Raw genomic sequence first — 23844 nt, 5'->3', positions numbered from 1 at the left:
TAATCTCGCTATGAAACTCGAATTTCAAGTTAACGTCCATTTGAAATAAAACATTTAGTCTGCACAATGTAAAACTGATCATATATTTGAAGGTAAAAATGAAAAACATCGATATTGAATACTAGGCTTAGGGAAAGGTAAAAAAAACATCAGACTTAAATTATCACTCTATATTGAATCCATTGACCTGTTTCTTTTAGTATGCATGTAAACAGTTTAACATTGAACAAAATGTATGTATTCAAAGGTCGAAAACGATAACATTCCAGATTGATTCCAAAAATGATGGTTTTTAAATTACTCTATCTCTCTTTTTCTTCTCTTTCTTTTGTACATAATTAAATGCTGTATTTGAAGTAGTAATTATTAATTGTATAATTTGCAAAATTCGATTGAATATGAACATTTTAACTTAGTTCGACTTTGTATTTCTAAGTTATTTTTTCTATAGATTATTTCACATTTTCTTCAAACAATTGACGAATCTAAATTATTTGTATATGGAACTAAGTTTTTCTTTTTTTTTCTGTGAGACGATCTCTTGCACATCATTTTTGTTAATATGCGGTTTAAAATACGGTCAGATTTATTTTTGGTGTGATAATAATTAGTAAATTCTATTAAGATAGAGTGAACAACACAGCCTACTCAGTACTCACCATAAACAGTTCGAAATGGAAATTCGTTCAGTGAATGGGACATAGAGAGAGATTGAAATTTATCGGTTTTTTTTTTGTATATTTTGTATGTTTGTTCTTGAATAATATTAATTTGATCAAAGCTTAAAATGAAAATAATACGAATGAAAGACATTTTGCTTTGCTTTCAAACGTCTTAATTTGTCTATTTGTCCAAAAATGTACACTAATTAAAGTCTTTTAAATGATCGAATTACGTCATATTTCCCTTTTGTTTCATTCGGTTTCATCTTCATTTTCAATTCAATGAACTTTTCTATTGATAAATATATTCATATTTTAGCATCAAACCAGCAGCGATCACGATATGATTGCTGAAGAAAAACAAAACATTTCAAACTACAATTATATCATCTGTCGTAAACAATAAATGGTAAATATTGCAATTGCATGTTACATCAATTAGATTTTAATTACTCTTTTGTTGTTATTTCGCTCTGTTTTTTTTAATAAAGCAATTGAAGGCATTTGATTGCATTTGTTATATCTCTCATTTTTGTTGTAATGTTTCATTTTGTTTGTCTTCTTTGAATTTTCTATTTTTTCGATCTATTTTTTTTTGTTAATTTTTTTCAAATTATTTTCTCTTTTTTTTATTTAACAGTACAAAACAAATTATTTACTAAAAACTCATTTTTTTAGCTAAGTCTACGTGGTGTAATCTGAATTATCACTGTTGTTTGGTTTTGTTCGTCAAACTGACAGATGTTGGTGGTCAGTGTTTTGAGATGGTACTATTGTCGGTGCCGTCTTGTTTGTGGACTTCAACAATGATCCTATGGGGATGTGATGGAAATACCATGAAAATTAGTCGTCATCATGATTTAAATTGTTTAATATTTTAATATACCTGTCTCAATGTCATTTTCATTTCGTGAATTGGAGTTTCTTTGACGAACCAAAAATGGAGATGCCGATGGTGATGGCTGTTGATTCTGTAATTTTTATTGAGAATGTGATAAATCAAGATATTATAACTCAATATTTGTATGGCTGAGATCGAAAATGACTTATTGAATCTCTTGCACTCTCATACAGAAACATAGATAAGTGGTGGTAACAGGAGATAGTTTTTTAGTCATTTTCATTATCAGCGAGACATTTTTATTGGATATACCTTATTATTTGTTTGGCAGCATGTGGCTTTGACACATCCTTCTTCGGTGGTTGGACAATCAAGTGCACAACCGTCCTGAGAACCATTCACATTTAAACATGTTGAGATACCATCTAAATTTTGAAGAAAGAATTTTTTTTTTTTTTTTGGTTCTTTCAAAATTTTTGAATCAAAATTGAATAAAAATGTGAAAGTAAAAAAGTTGAAAAATGTACGCACCAGTGGTATTGTACATTGTTTCAATTTCCAAAAATTCTGGTTGAATGGTTGTTGAATGAATGCCTTCGTTATGAAAGAATTCTTTAACTTTTTCAGCTATTTTCATATATTCGGATAAATTTCTACATCTAATATGAGCAGATGCAATGATACGATCACCGGCTAATTGCCATACGTGGAATTCGTGAACGGCTAATACACCGTCTACCTTTTCAAGTAGCCGCTTTTGAATGGCATCGACCTATTGATACCGAAATTCACGAAAACCAATTTGTGTGTTTGTGTAAATACATAATAAATCCATTGAAAATGAGATGTTCAAACCTGAATATGTGTTGGAACTGTTTGTAGCAAAATCAATGCACTTTCCCGCAAAAGTGGCCACACTGAATGTAGAATAAGAATCACAAGTAGAATTGATAATGCTGGATCTATGTAGTTTTTATATTGCGAATCGCTCAGCCAAACAACTAAAGCGCTAATTATGACAATGATGCTGCCAAGTGCATCGCTGAGAACATGCAAAAATGCACCACGCATATTCATATGCGTCGCATTGTGTGAATGATTGTGACCATTTGATTTCTTTTCTTGTTTCTGTGTCTATGTTGAAAAAAAATAAAACGAATAAATAAATCATTACGAATGCACAACGCTTAAAAATATTTGAAAATCAACGATATTTACCTCCTCCGAGTAAACAAATGAATTGTTTTCATTGTCATCGGTGTTGGCTAGTTGTGACAGCTTATTATTCGATCGTGTGATGCCGTGTGAATGACCATGGTGACCACCATGCTCTAAATTAGTAATAAGTGGTTTGTTTAATTGGCTTTAAAAATTTAATGTTTCACAATAAAATCGGTCAAATAAAATCGGTATAAAATATACTTACCGTAAAGCAAAACCAAACCAATTAAATTGACTAGAAGGCCGATTACGCCAACGAATAATAATAATTCTGGTTTCTCAATTATTTTCTCTTCAATAAATCTAGGCAATAAAAAAACCGAAAGAAAATAGTGAAAAGTTTCATTCAAATATTAATAATAAACAAATTTGTAAAATGAGTGGTGAATAAATGAAACTCTATGACATAATAATTCACCATGGAAACAGATTGTGATCAGTGTACATATAACTCATAGTTCAGTTGTCAACATTGGCATGTGTGAACTCAACACTTATTAGTACTACACTGTTAAACGGAGTATGACATATTCAATGGGTTGATTTTATCGGGTGGCAGTAACTTCACCTCAGTTCAACATTGGAAAAACAACAAGCAACATCGTGCAACAGATAACAGATTGATACCAATTTGTTGAAATATGTTGCTTAAGTTTTTATAGTTGAAATTCAATTTCGAATTCTCTGTTTTGTTGATCAGTTATTCTGTGTGTGTGCGCGTTTTTTTTATTTTCATTCTGTGCGCTCGAATAGTTTAAAATCGTTGAATTGTTGCGTACATACTTGACTGTTTCATATGAAACGACATCCTAATTCAGTTTTAATTAATATTTTTTTTATTTTGTTGTGACAACTACATATATTCCAAATTGAGAATCGTTCATCGTACGGATAATTTGTGTGCTTCTTTGCAATCTTCTTCATTGTCAATTGTTTGTCTTTTTTGTCAACACTAGCTTGTTACACAGATAAGGTTCGATTGTAATTTTACCCTCACTCGTTCATAATTTTGCCATTCTGCATTTCATCATTTTATTCATAATATTTCCCAATGATGAATAGTTTCGGTAGAGAGAGTGAGAGAGAGAGAAGGGGGGATAGAGAGAGAGGAAAGGGTCATTGTGTATGTGCAGTTATTATTATTTTCTTTTTATTATAATTATAATGGTGTAAATATGCGTGAGCGTGTTGTGTTTGCAAATATATGGCGAACGATTTGGACTAGCGGCATGCGATAAATATATACATTCATGACCGAACTGAAAAAAAAACACAACAAGCGACCGAACAAAAAAAACGCGAATAGAATGAATTGATGAAAATAAAAGAGAAGCGTACGCCAGTTGCGGATATATCGAATGAAAAGTCAACAATGTGTGCTGGTGTGATTTGAAAAGCATAGTCGCAGAAAAAGGATGAATAACATCTACTGTTCAATTGAAGAGAAAAAACTTACATATGCGATTAAATCAATCATTGCTGCGAATGCATTCGCGAAAAGAATATGTTCAATTTCCAAAGCAAATTATTTGCAATTCGACAGATTACAGTCGTTCGTATATGCTAAACGTAAATATTTTGTTATTTCCAACGAAACGCTAGTCGGTGTGCTATTGTTTATGTCCGTGTATGCGTATAATAAGCACAATCTCATCCAATTCAATATTATATCAAAAATAGAATTCACTGTTTTGAATTTTTGATTGATGTATTTGTTTCGCTCAGTGCATTGAAATCAACAGAAAAATATACGTAATTTATGATCATCTTAAAATGAATTGTATTTTCTGTATTCTATTTCATTATTTTCGTATCGTTCATCTCTTATAATTGAGTGAATTTCATGGAAATGTACGATTAAAGATCGTCAAATACCTCGATAGAATACGATGTGTTTTGACAAAAAAAAAAAAACAAATTGTGATTAAACTAAATCATGTGTTGATATTGTGTGATTCGTTTCATTGGTCGAAAATCAAATAATTGAATAAAAAAAGAGACATTGTTTTATTGAATTTAAATGTTGAACATTCAACAAGGTGTGTCTGAGAACATGAATAATATTTTTGGATACGCGCTAGCACCCAAATCAAAGCCGACCGAATCTTTTGTTTGTCATGTAGTGTTGATAAAGAGTAGCATGTAATATCTATTTTTTTTTTTTCAATATTACTTCATGACGCTCATTGGATGGGAATTTCTTCACTTTACGAAATTCATAGAATAGTCCATATGTTACAATGCCAAAACACTAACATTATTGTTGTTGTTGTCGTTGTTTTTTTCTCTTCTTGGTAATGTACTACGTCATCCGTATACACATTGATACGGTCACAAATATACAATTCATTGACGTGGTCGCGTGTGTGTATGTGAGTTTATATTTGAATAACTAACGAAGAATGGTTATGAAAAATGTCTTGTCAATCTCATTGAATTAAGAGTTTCTTTCGCATGGTAGAGTGTTTTGTTTCTGTCATGTTTCGTTGTTGAAAACATGTCACGAGATTTTATACCGTGGCAAATTGATTTTGATTTTAATTGACATTCCATGCAGTCTATTAAATTGCATTATTAAAAAAAACTGTTACATTTATGTGTGATTGTCAGTCCATAGAGGGAATATTTTGCGGGGTTTGTGCGTTTGCTTGAATAAATAATGAGACCGTATAAGAAATTGCATCGCCGTTGAATAAAAATTTAAACGAAGTGAAAAATGAAAAAAGACACACTACTAATTTATTCCCAATTAAATCTCTGTCCATATTTTTTCTAGTAATTTTTACACGGCATTCTGATATTACAAGCGTGAAAAATCAACTGAGTCAGACGGCAGTAAATAATTCGGTATTTTACTCATACTTATTTCACATCCTGCTTGAGTCACAGGTATTATTTATATAATTTGGTTAACGATTTAAATCAACTAAAATACGATTTCAAATTTTAGGATATCCAAACAGAAATTATCTGGAATTCCATTTTTGGAGCGCATCTGGAATTCCATTTTATTGAACGAAAATGCAATCAAATACATCGAAAGACTCTCCACGCCAACCGAAGACAACCCCAATCACAGACACATACGACATTTCGAATACAGTCCTCGGCCTTGGCATCAATGGTAAAGTCGTTCAATGTACGAGCCGTGCCACTGGCCAAAAATATGCGCTCAAAGTTCTGCATGACAATCCGAAAGCAAGACGTGAAGTTGATTTGCATTGGGCGGCCAGCGGATGTCGTCATATTGTGAATATTGTTGATGTATTTGAAAATACGTACAGTGGTAAATCATGTTTACTAGTTGTTATGGAATGGTAAGTACAAAAAATCAATCATAATGATCACACCATATACCTAAAGATATTTTACCGGACTGAAGATATTGTGAAATTTTTTTTTTCACTTTGAAAATATGAAAATATCATATGATGATGACTTGCTAATTTTTTTCCAAATTAAACCGTATGAATGTGTGAAGTGTAGAGAGTGGTTTTTTTTTTTCGCACATGTCACATTCAATTTATGAGAATAATAATGAATTATTATTATTATTATTATTTTTGCGCGCAGCATGGAAGGTGGAGAATTATTTCAGCGAATTCAAGATCGCCAAGACGAGGGGCCCTTCACCGAACGAGGTAAATTCATCTAATTTCAACTCTATTGTCAAGTGCAAAAAAGAAACAAAACTTATCTTGTTTGTTTACCATTTTCTTACACTTCTTCTTCTCTCTCTCTCTCTCGCGCGCGCAACAGAGGCAGCTCAAATTATGCATGAAATTTGTGTGGCTGTGAAATACTTGCACGATTTAAATATGGCACATCGTGATTTAAAACCGGAGAATCTACTATATACATCACCAGCAGCAAATGCTGTATTAAAATTGACTGATTTTGGTTTTGCAAAGGAGACATTTACAAAAGATACGTTACAAACGCCCTGTTATACACCATATTATGTTGCACCCGAAGTACTGGGCCCAGAAAAATATGACAAAAGCTGTGATATTTGGTCACTTGGTGTTATTATGTACATTCTGTATGTGTTATTGCATGCGATTGAAATTGTTTAGAATGATTACTAAAACGATATGCTTTCTACCTTGTCATGTTATCCAATTTTTTAGATTATGCGGTTTTCCGCCATTTTACAGTAATCATGGCCTCGCCATTTCACCAGGCATGAAAAAACGTATTCGATTAGGACAATTCGATTTTCCGAATCCAGAATGGCAAAATGTAAGCGATCAAGCGAAAAAACTCATACAGGGAATGCTGAATGTTGATCCAAGCAAACGGCTAACTATCGATCAAGTGATGAGAAACCAATGGATTGCTGTAAGTTAATTTAACATCAAATTTTCGACAAATTGATGGCTCATTTCGTTTTATTCACATTTTGTTTTAGCAATATACTGCTGTGCCACAAACACCATTGCATACTGGTCGCGTTCTACGAGAGGGCGAAGACATTTGGCCTGAAGTCCAAGAAGAAATGACCCGATCATTGGCTACCATGCGAGTCGACTATGATCAGGTTAATTTGAGCAATTGAACTTTTCGACCACAATATGACATTTTTAATGATTGTCGTTTATCTTTTCAGATGCACATCAAGACGCTTGACAATTCAAACAATCCATTACTTAACAAACGTCGCAAACGTGCCGAAGAACAGGCAAAATGAACAATTTAACATCAATGGAACCCGCATAGAATTTTAAGGCACTCTTTCTCTTTTAGCTTGACACTAAACGTACTTAAATTACATTTCATATTTCAATAATCCGTTTAATTAGAGATACCAATTGCGTTCGGACATTAACATTTACAGAAAAATGTCATTGTTAAATTTTGGATGCTTCAATCAAATGTGTCAAATTATGATAATATTTTTTTAGATTTCGGATAAAATTGAACAAAAACAAAAAGAAAATAAGAATATTTCAGAAACCTAACGTGTACAATGTACGTGTAAATTAGAATACGATGTTTATATTGTTGGCCTGCATACATTTTGTTTGTATCAAGATTATACCAATATATAAAATTGACATTGTGATTCAAGATATTGGGTAGATACGCCTCTTTCTCTTTCGGCGAGAGTAAGGCAAAAGAAAAAAGGGCAAACACAATTCATTTCCAAAAAAAACCTATTTATGTTTAAGTTAGTGCAGTGTCAATAGACGAAAAACAACAAAAAAAAACAGTCACAAAAACTATAACCACATCCGTTAAATTCTCATAATTAAACAAATCAGCGCGGCGTAATTTTTCGTCGTTATTAAGACTCGAAATGGAAGATCACAATTTTTTTTAGAGCGATTCGTCGCGTGAGAAACAAATAGATGAAGGACAAAGAATATATATATGTGTATAAAATAGGATTTGACTAGCTTAGAAATTGTACTGTTCCATATTATATGTTCATTTAAAAATCGAAAATTTCGGACTTCCTTCTATCTTAAAAATCAAAATCAAAGAGTTTCTCTTTTTACTCTTCTTCAATAATATAGTTTGAGTGGATTTTTGGAAGATTTTTGAAAAACATTGTAGTACCATTTATTATTAATAATTTGTTAATTGCGTTGCGAGACAAACAAAACTATTTTAAATCAATAAAAATTGACGAACAAATTGCAATTATTGCAGTAACAATACCTTCCGATGGTGATTTTTTCTTTTGTTCATAGAGCATTTTAATTCATGCATATATGTGCGTGGAAAGGAATCAAATAAAAAAGAAGGATCAAAATTACCTTTTACACGCTTCAATCGTAATGCTGAAACATAGTGCTACTAAGAATACGGCATTCACCAAAGCACCCAATACTTCCGCACGAGCCCATCCGAACGTATTTTTTGACCATTTCTTTGGTGACATCTGCAATCATTTGAGAAAAAAGAAGAAGATAATGTTACGAACTTTTACAAAAAAAAAACAACAACACATAAACAATTTCTAAATGACAAATAAAGATTTGGACGTTACACACTTACCTTTACAGATAAAAACGATATGACCAGCGCCGCTATATCACCCAGCATGTGAAAACTGTCCGCCACCAATGCCATTGAATTTGTAACATAGCCGACTATGATTTCGACAAAGAAGAAAAATCCAGTTAACACCATCATACTGAGAAGGCGACATTTTTTCCCTGAAAATCGACCCATTTTGATGGCCTAGTTTGTGTTTGATTATTTGTTTTCTTAGTTTTTGGCTGTAAATCGTTATTTGCTGTTGCGATTTATTAAATCTCAGTCGTTCAATGTCGCGTATTAAAGCAGTCGGGAGTCTGGAAAGGGATTCAAAAAAGCATGAGATGTTTGTTCGTTAAATGCCTTAAAAATTAGTTTTTTTTTATTAACGGTGTATAATAAGAAAATTCAAGTTCATTTTTTCCCCTTTAAATGATTTTCTTTAAAAAAAATTTCGCATTATTTCATTGTAATTGATTTATTACTATCAAACCCATTACGAGGTCTACATTTTTTTATCATAATACAGATAATTATTACATAAAATTAATTCTAAAAAAGTCGTCATATGATTCATATACAACTGATTAATGGATGAAATTCATGTTTTTTTTTAAGCTTAAAACCACTTCACATTCATTTTTAATCGATTAGTTAAAAGTACGGGGAAAAAAATTCCAACGATAATATTTCGTTCGATAATTTCAAACACAATTTATTCGTATTTTAAAGTGAAACAAATGTGCTCAGCGCGTGTTTGAAATGCACGTGCATCAATGAGCTCATGTGTTTCCCCGTTGTATCCTTGAACTTTGTGGTGGAAAATGTGTCGTACATTCGAATGTTTTTCGAGATGATAATCATCGTTAAATTTTGTAAAAATTTATGAATACATCGCACTTTGATAACAAAAATAAATTTCGTATTCAAATGAATTTGGTGTTGCATTCTCATATTTTTGTTTTTGCGTCGTACACACCAATGGAAATTGATACGCTTTGCATCGCGCTCGGTCACTATGTTAAATTAAAATTAATTAATTGTTATGTTAGTTACGCATATCTCAAATGAAACGGCATTTGTTTTGACACATGTATCATTAGAAACATTTTATGTTGTATTGCATACGCAAAATGCGATCACAATTTAATATGCAAGCAAATAAAAGTGCCAAACCCTGTTATATTAAAGTCAATTAAAACGAATTATGGTGTAATTTAAAATATTGCTGCGATAAAATGGTTTAGTAGTTCTATATTTATTGATTAAATTACAGTTGCAATGTGTATAACTACACTCTCAATTCTCAACTATGATTATACCTTGATCGAAATCGGTTCGTTTCTTTTTTGGTTTTGTGTATTTTATTTACAATTGAAAATTCAACGAAATCAAATTGATTTTGTTTTCATTTCCATTGAAGCGTCCATCGTGATGAATATCGAACGCTTGGAGTGTCCTATCAAAATTTATTCTTTCACAGAATGACACATTTTATATTTTATATAAATAAATGTATGACTCACAGAAATACCGACACCAGATGTATATTTAGGTCTAAAATGTGGCTGACACACGATATGAATGGTTGTTAATTAATGATTTTACGAAATTCTATTTTGTTTTGCCATTTAAAATTGACCTCATTAGTTTTCACTGAATCGTTCACACAGATTGTATTTATTTTATTTCAATAGTATAAAACATATCCACTTCATACCGAATAATTTTCGAAATGCTAAATGAACCACATAAATCAATATGAGACAAGTTCGACCAAACAAATAGTGTTTTGAAGCGATTGATAAATAAACAGTAAATGCCGGCGTTTCTGTTTTGTTTTGTTTTCTTGACTAGGGTTGAACAGAGTTCGAGACGACATATAATCTTTGACTTGAAATTTTATACTTTGGAACTAAATGATCGAATTCGTGGAAGAGGTCATTGACACAAAATAAAAAAAAAATTGACATATTTCTGCCCCAAAGAGAAGGGGAAAAGAATCATATACAATTAAAAGTCAAAAAGATATTCCATCATAATTGCATGAGCCTGCGGCCCTGTCTGGATTTAAATAACGAATACTATAGAGAAATGCATTTTTAATTGCTTATCTAACTGCAAATATCGCTTCAAAGATAAATAAAAACTGATTTTGCTTTTTTTCGTTTTCGTTATTGTTGTTAGTGTTTTTCTTCCTTCTCTTTCTCTTACTCTCAATTTGAATTTGTGACAATTACTGTATTAATTCATTTTTTTTTTTTAATTTATTCAAAATATTTTAACTAAAACTTTGTCTTATAGTGCACACGAATTGACTTTAGCCAGATAAAAGTTTCATCGTTCGTTTGCAAACAATGCAAATGAGTATTGAAAGAGAAAATACATATACAACGACATACACTGTTTTCAGATGAATTATAATAGTAGTTGGCTACTATAATAGCAGCAATCGACAGAGAAACTCCGAGAACGAAAAGAAAAAGGAAATAAAGTGAAAATCAAAACAATGATTTGTGCAACGCGTGCACAACAATTTAAATGCTGACTAATTGAAATCATATGGAATTTTGTTCAATTCCACGAAAACAAAACTGAATCAGAGAATTTGAAAGAATGTTTTATATTGTATGCTTGTATTTGATTGTGTATATGAATTGAAGATAAAAAAAAATAATTATTATTATAGCAAGATACATTCAAGGCGCTGTGTACATGTTGGGCCTTTATTTCAATTGTATCGACACTATATATACATTGTATCTACAAATAACGCTCCAAATAATATTTTTATCGTTAGTCGGTCCAAAGTGTGAAAGAGATAGAACCGCCTTTTGAGATTCTATTGCGCATCTTGATAATGCAAATGCGGCTTGTATGAACCAGCGATGCATATTAATTGATGAACAATTCTGTATGGATCTCTCTATACTTTCTCATCTTTCTTGTGTTGTAGAGTATGGTCTACATGTCCTTTGTTACAATCTATAATATTTCTTACGCTGCTACCATTGTTTTTGTATGAATATCGTATTTTATTTTCAAAAGAAATCGAAGCAATTTCAGAAATTGTGGTTGGTTAATTATTTATTTCATATCTGCAATTGGCATGTCATTTGGTCTGTGACAATTGTTCAATGGTTCGATGTATTTATGAGTGTGATGGCATGCAGGTAGAATGCATGTGGTCATAAATTTTTCGAAAAACATTGTCAAGGTATGAACTTTAGATTCGGAGAGGAAAGGGCGGTTGCGATGTAAAACGTGGCAAAGGTTTTTGGCATCAATGTGCACATTGCCCATAGCAACTAATGTTGGACAAAGTGCAAGAGACGAGACAAATCAAACATCATGCACACGCACAAAAGTGAAAGCCAAAGTTTACATTTGTAATCTTTGTGTTAAATATAACGTGAATCGAATTTATTTATTTTTGTAGGTGTATGGCAGTGCATACTATGCACATCAGACAATGGCATCGATGTGCAAAATGCAAAACATTAGGTATGATTAACCTAGACCACGGATAATACTTTGTATTGGTCACTCGCAATATTCGTCGGTCAATCTGTTCCATTCCATCCGTTTTAATATTTAAATACATGTATACATTTGTCACGTACAATGGCATAAAAATTATCTATGTTTGATTGTTAAGACGATTGCCAGTTGTTGTTCATCTATTTATACCTTGGATTCATTTGCTTTGACGTTGATAAAATAATTGACTAGTTTCGGATGAATAATAAATGTTATCCACGTTTAATTGAGCATTGCATAATTTTCGATTTACAATGGAAGTCAAATAAATTCAATGGTCATTCGTGTGTGTTTTTTTTTTGCTTCTTTCCAAATACGTTGACAATTCCGCGCACCGATCAATTTTTATTGATTGTGGTCGTGAATACAAATGAAATTACATCAACTGTGCATTTTGAATTCCAAGAAGATGTTATATATGACCTCTTCCTTATTTTTCGATTCGTTTGGCAAAACAAAAATTGAAACCAAACGGCAAATCTGATTCATTTCAAATGCAAAGAAATAAATTCGGAGAAGTGATGATTCTATTGAGTTATTTTTTTTTTTTTGAATTCTTAAGAAATATCAAACTTGTTATCTGCATTTGGTCAAAAAGAAACTGACACATAAAACAAGCATGCCAATCAGTAAATCGCAATCGAATATGTTACAAAATCATTTTGTTTTCACCTGCCGAAATTTAAAACAGGGAAACATCTTTGCACAATTCGGCACAATTCAATGTAACAAAAAAAAAACACCGAAGAGATAAAGACGGTTGTATTTAATCGCGTTTATCTTGCTCAAAGTCATATGTGACAACGACCAATTTTATTGTGCGCGAAAAACGTAAGGTCCAACGAATGAAAAAAAACTAAAACAAAAACTCCAGGGTATTCACACAATTCGGTGTATTTGTGTGTGTGCAATTTTAAAAATAAAGACATTGAAACATTAAAAAATGTAATTAAATAATTGATAATATGTATTTAGCACGAAAATTATTAGATTACAACATGACCACGTGCGACTGTGCAAAGAATGACAGAGTATAGAAATAATAATAAAAAAAAAACTAACAGATATACTTAATGCCAAGCCGTAATTGTAACGCGCGCACGACGAATGATAATAACTTGACAACAATGAGATTTTATTAACAATAAGTTTCGTTTTTATTTTGTCTGATAATGGCATGTATGTATAGTATATGTATGTGGTGCGTCCTTGCACCCATCATCATCATCATCATGAACGCCCAAAAATTTGATTTATGAATATTATACTCGAACATTTTACGAATCGATATTGCTTTCAATTTCATTTTTACACAAAAGCATTTTGAAGACGATATACAATTGAATAATTTGCAACCACAATGCGTATCTCATATGATTTGATGAATAACATTTGAATTTGAAAAGAGCTCATTCGCAAATTTAGCTCGAATTTCAAATGAAATGTTGTTGAGTTTAAATCAAACATTGACTTTAACGAACACAGCATTAACAAAATTGAGACAGAAATTGTGTCTGAGTGTGCAATGTTAAAGTTTCACACATATCCATATCATTAATTCTGACTATCTAAAAATTAATAATAAGTGATTTCTCATTTAAAGCCATTAGGAATTTTCTGTGTCACTTTTTTTATCTTATACAACTGAATGAATGTAGAACTCACATTTTCAAAGCACAATGATTGATGACGAATGGTCAATTTTCCTGCTTTTTGCTTCACTTTTCAAATACATACACACACACACTCCGAATACACTGTAGTCGTATGCAAATACACACACTTTTTATTTGTAATCACAAGAAAACAATTAAAGATGCTTAACGCGAAAAAAACTTAAATAACGTTGATTTCAGAATGACAACGAAATAAAAAAAAAAACAATGACGATAACCAATGATATCTTGATTTTAAATTATACACAATGCCCGTGAATATTTATAAAATTTTTTTTGCACAAATATTTTGTGTACAATGTCGTGTCGATCGGTTGTGATTAATACTGAAGTTTCTCGTTCGAATTCTGGTCGACTTTACACACTCAATAAAAGGAAATCGTGATAAAGAAAAATCAACGAAAACAAAACATCGACCGAGAAAATGTAACCAAAACAAAACACACACAAGAAAAAAAAACCTAAATTCTTTTTGACAGTCGATGGATCTCTGTGTGACGGTATTCTATATGTGTTTGAATTTTCACTATACTAAAATCAACATTTTTTGTTTGTTTCTTTATTTTCTTATAAAATCGAATTTCGCCAAAGAAAAAAAAAACCAACGCGAACAAATTCGTTACTTTGTGTTTCGGAGCGGTCAGAAGTGCCCAATAAAATTTGCAGCAAAGGAAAATTCACCAGCACATGTATCGGCACTGAATTTTGTTTGTCAATGCATATACAAGAGCATGGTTCGAATGAGTGTGGAAACGTTTGTTTTACAAATTTTCATACAAAAAACGTAAAGACCAGACTGTTTATATGTGTGTACACTATTTGCACGGTATATCAGTTCTGTTTTCTAATTGCCTTTTCCACTTGATGACTACTGAATGCTATCCGTATCAATAATATGCGTGTGTGGGGGAGAGAGAGATGGAGAGAAAATGAGACGGAGAAAGAGCACGATGCCCCAGTATTGTTGGCATGTATTGTGTAAAATTATTAACCAGGACAACTTCACACTAGTTCAACACAAAGATCGTCTTCTTTTTATTTCATTGTTTTTATCAGTTTCATTTTAAACTGACAGCTTTGGCCAATAAGTCAATTGCTTTGTTTCACACACAAGGTATGTGTGTGTATGTTTCTTTTATCATTTCATGCTCACTTTACAGTTCAATGTATAATTAAATTTATTATTTGCTTGAATATTGTGTAAAATCTACAATAGCCAATTTTGACATTTTACTTTTGTACTAAATGTGTGTGTACTAAGTTGTGCATTTGTGTATGTGTGTATCACAGCCATAATGGAAATTCAACAACATTAAAACTTTGAAAACTGTCAAAACGATGCAAATATTGTTTGAGATACATTCGTACTGCCGGCAATCAAACAATTCGAAGAAAATTGAAACGATACGTAAATTATATCGTACATTTTATTCAATAATGATCATATTTAAATGGTCATTTGGTTTTTAATTTATCAATCAATACACATACAATAAAATACCGTACAATTCAAAGGTAAAATAGTGTAGCCTATTTGGAAGTGATTCAATTCAACTCAAAAAAAAAAAATTGTTCTTGGACATTGTGTACTAGCATCGGAATGCCTAGTCTGCCTGGTTCAAGCAATTCAACCACTACAATGGACAATGCAAATAAAACTAGTTTAATCAATGCAATGATATTACGAGCGTGGCGAGAGCGATGGGATGATGCACAGTGGGGTACATACATCAAATCGGTAGGCAGCAACACATACATAAAATTCCATTTTATCTTGAAAACAAAATAATAACGAATAATTTATGAAACAGGTTCTGCCAAAAGGTGTATCAGGTGATGCCTATGATTTGGCTGACAATATCTTGCAACAAGCCGTCATTGGTTCGGATGCCAACAAATTGGTATTATCTTATCTTCGTCATTCGCTGTGTTCGCGACAAATTTCACATTCTGCTGTTATCAAACGAATCGCAAAGTTTGATGGCTTCGATCGACCATATTGTATAATTGCACTTCTGGATTTTGTTGATTCAATCATGAATGGTGTAACGTGTCGGTAGGCGATAAAGTTTTTATTTCATTGAATTTTGACATTTTAATTATTTGTGATTGTTTTATCTTCAGAACAAAAAAAGAGGAAACCACACTTCCAGGTTCACTGTTAGAATTGCTGCATTGGTTGGCACAAGTATTTTCATCGGTGTTGGAGGCTCAATTCAAAAGCGAATTTATCACACCACAGCATCAAGAGATTCTAAACATTTTGACAAAATTACTCGAAAAAATCGTTGCCAATCAATTTGTGGTGGCAAATATTTATGTTGCCAAACAAGATGATTCGGAATTTATGAAGAAATTACATGAAAAAACAATTCAATTGAAAAACCTTGTGAATAATCAAAAGTGTGCTGCCCTGCCTAAAGTAAACACCATCGAAAGATTGCTCAATAAATTGATTGGCGTTAAATTGGATGGTGAAATTCTCGAGAGAAATAACGCATTACTTGATGAAAAAATCGAAACGATAACATACTGTTTACAGCCATACATTGCGGTTAATGTGCTGCTGCATCCAAATTGTAGTACACAAAAATATGCATCACATTTGAAAATGGTGCAGCAGTTGAAGAATTATCCCATGTCACGTGTGTACAGCGAATTAATTCGATCGGCATTGATTTCGTTGCAAAATGTTAGCAAAGACAATGATATTTGTCAAGAATCAATGTGGTATGCATTCACATTTATACGGGTGCCGCACATTATCAAACAACTCCATTCGAAAAATGGTAAGCTATGATTTAATTTATAAAAAAAAGTGTCATATAAAGATTAAAACATTTATTATTTTCAGAAAATTCACCGGATGTGGTAAAAGCACTAGAAACATTAATCGATGATCCAACATTGGACTATTTGGACACAACATGCACATGCAATACCATCGAGTATTTGCTAAAAGAATTGAATAAACACAATTTGATCAGTGCCCAACATGTGCAACAATTTGCATCACAACGTGATCCGGTGATGGTGTCATTGTCAAAACTTGATTTAAATCATCAACCATCATCGATAATAGAGCAATTGAAAAAGGCTGAATCACCACTAAATGGAATACTTAAAGCGTTGGACAATGATTATAATAAAATGCAAGAGCAAGGAATGTTGGGCATGTTATGTGGCCTATTATCCGGCAACAATTTCGAATTAATTCTATCCGTAGCCACAATGGAAGGTCAACTCAAGACATTTGTTACGCGATTGATACGATGGAATGAGAAATCAAAGCAGGCCATTGCCGAAGCAAATGATACAACATCCGCATTGTTTGACGTTACATTTTTGATGTTAACATTCATTGTACAAATGTATGGTTCACATGTTGTATTGGACGGTAATGGCGAATCATTCTTCGAGAAATGGGTTCGCGATTTTATGATTGAAAAAACAAAAAATAAATCAGCCATGAATATGGTGCATCAATGTGAACAGAATAAGGTCGATGAATTTCTAACAAGTATCAGCTCAAATGATGCATCAATGACAAAAATGTCCAATTTGCGATGGCATGAAGTCTGTTTAATATTGCCCGGTGTTTTGTACCAATTATTGGTTGCATGGGAGAATGATACAATATCAGCGGCCGATGTAAAAGTTCATTTAGATAATATCAAGAGTAAATTGTGCACGTATTCGATTTGTGCCGCTTCATGGTTGTGTTCATACATGCAAATTGTGCGTGACGATGAATTATTGAAACCATTGAATATGGTTCAACAATTGATGACACTCACCACCATTAGTGATGAACTTAAAGCGACCAACAATTTTCGCGAACGACTCAATTTGACCAGCCAAATTATACGAAAAATGCAAACAGATGCACATCAAAATCAAAATGTACGATCGCCAATATTGAACATTGTATCGAATCAACCGTTGGAAGAGCAATTTCATGAAGTTTGGAGAACGGTTTCGAGTCGCGGATGGCTTTCGATTAAAGCAGCCCAAGTACTAGACAATTTACTTCAATCATGCGGCCCATATTGGCTCGTTTCAAAAATGGTCAACGAAGTTCTTTATTGTAAATTTTCAAGGGTAAGTAATTTTCCACGGGCTACCACTTTGACAGGCAGCATACCCATGTTGATTGACACATTCATTCCCTCATTCATTTCTCTTCTTAATAGGATATCAGCAAATCAATGGACATCGTATTTGCCGTTATGCATCTGAATATTCAAAAATGTACAATAACATTGCTCTCTGATCTACTTCCAATGATTTTATTGAATAAAACACAGTAAGTAATTCTTCTACTCATTTCATATTTCTCGTCATCAAAATACAAATTATAATTTTAAATCATCCATTTCGTTCACCAGAAAATTTGAATTAATCGAACCTCAATTGTCGGTGTTGGCTCGATTATGCGTTTATTGTATCATGTCGTCACTTGAGAAGAATGCGACGATCAAGTCCAAGAGACCATTCAATGGAAGTGATACAAGCGATGAACGTGCATCAAAAGTGCGTAAATTAGATGATTCGTTATTGGAAATTTTATCTGATGGTCAAGAGAGGGCAGAAAATGTAACAAATGGTGACAACGATTCAAATTCAACCAGTTCATCTTCATCTCGAATAAATGAACCGCTGAAAGCATGCTTACAAGATCTATTCCAAACCCTATACAAATTAACATTTTCAAACGATTTGACGCCGAAGGTCTTATTTGTTCATCAATTTCTTACCTACTTACATCGCTGTAGTGGCGAAACAATTATGTCAGTTTTGAATCTGATTCCAAGTGGATTAATGAGGAATCTACTCAAAATTACAAATGGAAGTCATTACAACTATGACTTTGTATTGAGGTAATGCATTTTTAATATTGCCTTCAATGTTGCCATCGAAATAAATACATTTCTTTTTCTCTGTTCAGAATGTACGATACGAGTCTAGAGACTGGAAGACAGAATGCCATTGCCGATCTGAATGTCGTTCAATCAATTCAACACCAAACACAGAATAGAATCCAGTTCTAATTGATTGTAAACGGTGATTTATTTTTATCAATAGCGATACTGCGATTGCAGAAAATGTCTCATGTAAAATTTATATAGAATTTATGATTAAATTTTTGTTTATCACCATGCAAATGGTATGGTATGTTCATTCATTTATTTAAATTGACTGAAAATTTATTCAACAAACTATTGTCTGTGAATCTACAAATATTCATTCCATGATGCTCTAATGAATAAATTCCCGATGGAAAAGTGCCAGGCAGTGTTGTGGAAAATGCAATTGGAACGAAAAAAGAAAATACAAAAGCAAATAAGTTATTCAAATGTATCATGAAGTCTTCGCATTGAATAAATATACATTTTAGTTTTTATTCAAATTATTTTTTTTTTACAGATATAAATTTTTCCATGTCATAGACAAAAAGAAGCCATAAGAAAACCATAGATATATTGCCTAAAACGATGAAAAATAAAATTCACATATAGTTGGCGCTGCATTCTATGCAAACTTGTTTTCCGTTGCAACGGACTAAGTGGAAATCATTTTAGGCAGTAATCTTATCGCTTCTTTAATAAGTTTCTAAATGTTGACTGGTCTTTAATTCATGAATTTTATCTCAATTGGTAATTTATCATATTAATGGTAAAAATTATTTGCTTTTTATTTTTATTAACCCTTAACCGGGCAGGTCGGGTCTCTGAGGCCCGGTAGCGCATTTAAAAAAAAAGATACATAAAATCGCATTAAATATTATGTTAATCAAAAAAATTGTTTTTCATTTAAACAAAACAAAAAATTCAATAAACGAAAATTAGTTGATAACAGTTGGACAAATTGAAGCGACAAATAATTGGTTTGACTGCTCATGATAGAAGAACTTTATTTCTGATTATTACAAAAAAATGTGTGTATCTGTATGTTGTTCTTGATTTTAGGTTTACTTTCAATTATGTGTGTAAAAAGTAATTATTTTATTAACGATAATGTTTTGTAAAACCGAACGGTTTACATTCACCACATCTCAAAATGCTCAATTAACATTTTCAAATTATTTGACGCCGAAGGTTTTATTTGTTGTCTCATGTAAGGAGCTAGGAAGTTGTCAACTAGCTTCTAAATACGAATAAATGTACAAAATAAGTGTCAATACGTGTAAATGCATCTCAAAACGTGTAAATGAACAGTGATGGTTTTTTGCTGTCTGAATAGTGCTAGATATTCGCAGCGTCTGTCCAGCATTGCTGCCCATATGTTGATTCGATGCGTTCCCCGCACGCCACTGTGTGTGGTACAAAAAAGTGTGTTCCGCAATTGGAAACTTTGAATATCTTGTGCTCATAGTATCGGTTCGTTTACGCCAAAAATTTTCTTCTTCACAAGTAATTGATCATTTGGTATGAATGGCATGACTTCATACGAATGCTGTGGCTCTTGTGTCAATTTACCCTTTGGACAGATGCCAATCATGAAACAAGCACCATCCGGATCCGGATCCATCCGGATCAAAACTCAAACATTCTGACTTGAATGATTTCGTTTGTTTACAAATGCCTTCAAGTACATTCTCAAATTCGGCTTCGGTCGTATTGGCAACCAGTAAATTTCTGTGTCCAATTAACAAAATAAATGAAAAAAAATCATATTACCGTTAATACTGAAAAATGCATAATTAAATGAAATGGCTTACCTCAAATGCACAACGAGTTGTTTGCAGAGATCGCATGGAACGTCATCGCTTACATGATCAATGAATTCAATTTGTGAATCTTCAATCACCTCAATATCATCCTCGTGTTGATGAAATTGTGCAACACAAACGCCAGCCATATGACAAATATTTTCCGTATTCAAATTGTCTTTAAGATGATCGTAGACTTCATTGAAATACGATAAAACAATAGCCGAACATCCATCACTTAGCGACGGCATTTGACCACATACCGATAACATGATTTCCAGTTTTTAGATTTGGTTGAGTTTCATTGCTGCACAATTGGTCGCGCTCCTGTTTCACCATATCCAAGCAAATTTGACAAATCGAATCATGATCTTCTGGACATTTTTGCTTTTCCTTATGAATTTAATCTTCATGTTTTGTTTTCTACGTCTTTATCTAGGTCTTTATTATCTTGACTTTGTTAAATCACTGAATCACAAATGAAATAAACAGACGTATTCGATACAACTACGTATTCATTATGTTTGTGTTGTTTTGATTGTTAGTTCGAAAAGTTGCCGCAAGTCGATAAAAAAGCCGTTTAATAACTTTTCACAATTAATAAATGTGGAAAATTTTATTCGATTTTCAAGAAAATTCCATACAACATATGGTTTTGAATTTCTTCAAGAGATTATCAAATTATTATTGAATGATTATGGTTGGTTTCATATCAATGGAAAGAAATGTGCAATAAACGAACTCTTCGCCATTATGCTATATGTGACAGAACTGTCACAAGTGTATAAGGTTCAATGTGAACAAAATATTTGCTAACACATACAGTCGGGCTTATCTATTCAACTAGAAAAATGTTCAAATCAAAAAATCTTTTAATTGGAGCCAACCGGGTAAATAAAATTAAATGAAAAACAATAATTTGGAAAATTTTCCTTTCGAAATTTGTTTTTTATTTCAATGAAATTGATAATCAATGACTTTGAGAAAAATCTTGATGTTCATTATATTTTTTAAATGTATCTCATCTCCAGATCAAAGTCCATAAAATGTAGATCTTCTCGATTAAAAATAATTTCGAATTCAGCGATGTGCATTTCATATTATAAAATCAATTTATTTCTTTTTTCTCTCTCAATATATTTAGTTAAACCGTCGCTTCCAAAGTACACTCGTTATTGCTGAGCATAATGAAAAGAATCTAACAGCAATTACGCAAAATGCTGTCACAGCGGCGCAAAAAATCGGTGGCGATGTCACAGTTTTAGTTGCTGGCACTGATTGTGCAGCGGTATGTTACCAATTGAATTCATTTATGATCTTTTTTATTTTGATCGGAAAAATTGTCTGTGTCTCAGGTGGCCGAACAAGTGTCAAAGTTAAAGGGAGTATCAAAGGTGCTATTGGCTCAGAATGCAGCATTCAAGGGGCATACGGCTGAAACCGTTACCGATGCAGTAGTATCGCTGCAAAATCAATTGAAATTTACACATATTTTGGCGGGTGCATCGGCATTTGGTAAAAATGTAACACCACGAATTGCGGCCAAGCTTGATGTATCACCTATCTCTGATATCATCGGCGTTAAATCGCAGGATACATTCGTGCGGACAATTTATGCTGGTAAAATCACAAATATTTTGCATCGTCACATTTCAGTGATTTAAATGTTTTATATTTTTTTGATGACATAGGAAATGCGATTCAAACACTCAAAGCCAAAGATGCAGTTAAAGTGTTGACAATTCGTGGAACAAATTTTGAGGCAGCTGCCGATGGTGGTAATGCTGCGGTTGAAAATGCACCAGAAATTAAAGTAACCGAAGGTCTATCGACTTTCCTCGGCCAAGAAATTTCCAAATCCGATCGACCGGAATTGACAAGCGCCAAAGTCATCATTTCTGGAGGTATTTTTTGTGTAATTCTACAATAATCTATCGAAGAGATTTTAACCAAATAATCGAATAGGTCGTGGCCTCAAATCCGGTGACAACTTTAAATTGTTGTATGACTTGGCTGATAAATTTGGTGCTGCTGTTGGTGCTTCACGTGCCGCCGTTGATGCGGGCTACGTACCAAATGACTTACAAATTGGACAAACTGGAAAAATTGTTGCACCGGTATGTACAATTCTCGATTCCGTGCTATCGAACACATTTCCGAATTGAATATTTAATTGTAATTAAAAAAAATATATCCCAATTGAATTCAAGGACCTATACATCGCTGTCGGTATTTCGGGTGCAATCCAACATTTGGCTGGTATGAAAGACTCAAAGACCATTGTAGCTATAAACAAAGATCCAGAAGCACCAATTTTCCAAGTGTCTGATCACGGGCTTGTTGCCGATTTGTTCAAAGCTGTTCCAGAGCTCACTGAAAAATTGTAAATCAATCAATGGAGCTAAAATTATTTTGTTTAAAACAACGTTAATTCTTAATTAAATTGAGTTCTTTTTTATTGTTTTACATTTCCAATACAAAGAAATGGCTTGAAAATTTAGATACTTGCATAAAATCAAAGATGTTTTGTAAGCACATTGCTATATATTTTCAATAAAAAAAATACGAATGAAATTCGTTCAATAATAATGATTATTTAAATACATCGTGGGAAAAATCATCGTCCATTGCAATTGATTACAGAGAAGAATATTCAGAAATTGTCTTAAATTCTAATCATTTCCATCAATTAAAAATTCATATTGACATTGTCAATGGGGGAACGAGTAAAGATCACATCAAAAGTATAATAATTTTTCAAGTTTTGTTTTACTTTTTACTGTTTTTTGCGTCGATAATCGACATTCAGTATATAATCGCATTTTTATTACACACAGACAATTTGTTTTTTTTTTTGTTCACTGATATTCTTATCAAAAAAAAAAGAAGATTCGTTATCGTGACATATATCGTATTAGTACGTTTACATGACTACCATTGAAATAAAAATTAAAATGATGACGATGTACGCTTTTAGGTCCACAGCTCTTCAGAGGTGCAATCCATTGAATTGCGATTGAATAATTCCGATGAGGTCAATTCTTCACCCACCAAATTTCCAACTCGATCGGTTATAAAATGACTGCGAATATGAACGATGAACTCTGAACTAGTTGAGAAATTTTTCTGACATATGAAACAGTAGTTGGTTGTATTCAGTGGAATAAGTGAAATATTTTGTGACTGAGAATTATTCGAACCAGCCGC

At 32.5% G+C, this 23844-nt stretch overlaps 5 protein-coding genes across 10 annotated transcripts; 3 read left to right on the top strand and 2 right to left on the bottom strand.

Moving 5' to 3' along the window:
* Positions 1–1243: 1243 nt before the first annotated feature.
* Positions 1244–14778, bottom strand: LOC116338634 (zinc transporter 1). 4 transcript variants are annotated; one of them, XM_031764032.1, is made up of 10 exons: positions 14549–14778; positions 8728–9026; positions 8487–8611; positions 2930–3027; positions 2722–2834; positions 2359–2637; positions 2035–2275; positions 1816–1928; positions 1549–1633; positions 1244–1474 (listed from the first exon to the last, which is right to left on the bottom strand). In XM_031764032.1, the coding sequence occupies exons 2-10, from the start codon at positions 8902–8904 to the stop codon at positions 1392–1394; spliced, it is 1314 nt and encodes a 437-aa protein (XP_031619892.1). In that variant the 5' UTR covers positions 8905–9026; positions 14549–14778; the 3' UTR covers positions 1244–1391. The 4 variants fall into 4 exon arrangements, with proteins under 4 accessions (XP_031619892.1, XP_031619889.1, XP_031619891.1 ...); XM_031764029.1 differs by lacking the exon at positions 14549–14778 and adding an exon at positions 13915–14537; XM_031764031.1 differs by lacking the exon at positions 14549–14778 and adding an exon at positions 10236–10356.
* On the top strand, positions 3292–8024 carry LOC116338636 (MAP kinase-activated protein kinase 2). 3 transcript variants are annotated; one of them, XM_031764033.1, is made up of 8 exons: positions 3292–3697; positions 5501–5613; positions 5675–6041; positions 6298–6365; positions 6484–6766; positions 6855–7065; positions 7136–7264; positions 7334–8024. In XM_031764033.1, exons 3-8 carry the CDS (start codon positions 5746–5748, stop codon positions 7412–7414), a joined length of 1068 nt encoding a protein of 355 aa, XP_031619893.1. In that variant the 5' UTR covers positions 3292–3697; positions 5501–5613; positions 5675–5745; the 3' UTR covers positions 7415–8024. The 3 variants fall into 3 exon arrangements, with proteins under 3 accessions (XP_031619893.1, XP_031619896.1, XP_031619895.1); XM_031764036.1 differs by lacking the exon at positions 3292–3697 and adding an exon at positions 3737–3847; XM_031764035.1 differs by lacking the exon at positions 3292–3697 and adding an exon at positions 5045–5358.
* LOC116338632 (mediator of RNA polymerase II transcription subunit 24) lies at positions 14643–19120 on the top strand. The gene is made up of 8 exons (XM_031764027.1): positions 14643–15039; positions 15216–15663; positions 15737–15981; positions 16050–16714; positions 16780–18026; positions 18119–18231; positions 18314–18805; positions 18874–19120. The coding sequence occupies exons 2-8, from the start codon at positions 15526–15528 to the stop codon at positions 18974–18976; spliced, it is 3003 nt and encodes a 1000-aa protein (XP_031619887.1). The 5' UTR covers positions 14643–15039; positions 15216–15525; the 3' UTR covers positions 18977–19120.
* Positions 19121–19792: 672 nt separating this feature from the next.
* LOC116338638 lies at positions 19793–21132 on the bottom strand. Its single transcript, XM_031764038.1, has 2 exons — positions 20647–21132; positions 19793–20563 (listed from the first exon to the last, which is right to left on the bottom strand). The coding sequence occupies exons 1-2, from the start codon at positions 20907–20909 to the stop codon at positions 20401–20403; spliced, it is 426 nt and encodes a 141-aa protein (XP_031619898.1). The 5' UTR covers positions 20910–21132; the 3' UTR covers positions 19793–20400.
* Positions 21133–21395: 263 nt separating this feature from the next.
* LOC116338637 (electron transfer flavoprotein subunit alpha, mitochondrial) lies at positions 21396–23226 on the top strand. Its single transcript, XM_031764037.1, has 6 exons — positions 21396–21527; positions 21782–21925; positions 21993–22257; positions 22329–22541; positions 22603–22754; positions 22848–23226. Exons 1-6 carry the CDS (start codon positions 21489–21491, stop codon positions 23022–23024), a joined length of 990 nt encoding a protein of 329 aa, XP_031619897.1. The 5' UTR covers positions 21396–21488; the 3' UTR covers positions 23025–23226.
* The last annotated feature ends 618 nt before the right edge of the window (positions 23227–23844 follow it).

This window comes from Contarinia nasturtii, unplaced genomic scaffold, assembly GCF_009176525.2.
Source record: "Contarinia nasturtii isolate CC-2019 unplaced genomic scaffold, AAFC_CNas_1.1 Cnas_scaffold_414, whole genome shotgun sequence".
NCBI classification, from domain to species: domain Eukaryota; kingdom Metazoa; phylum Arthropoda; class Insecta; order Diptera; family Cecidomyiidae; genus Contarinia; species Contarinia nasturtii.
Note: the sequence above shows the minus strand (reverse complement) of the source record. Positions and strands in the feature narration are given on the sequence as shown.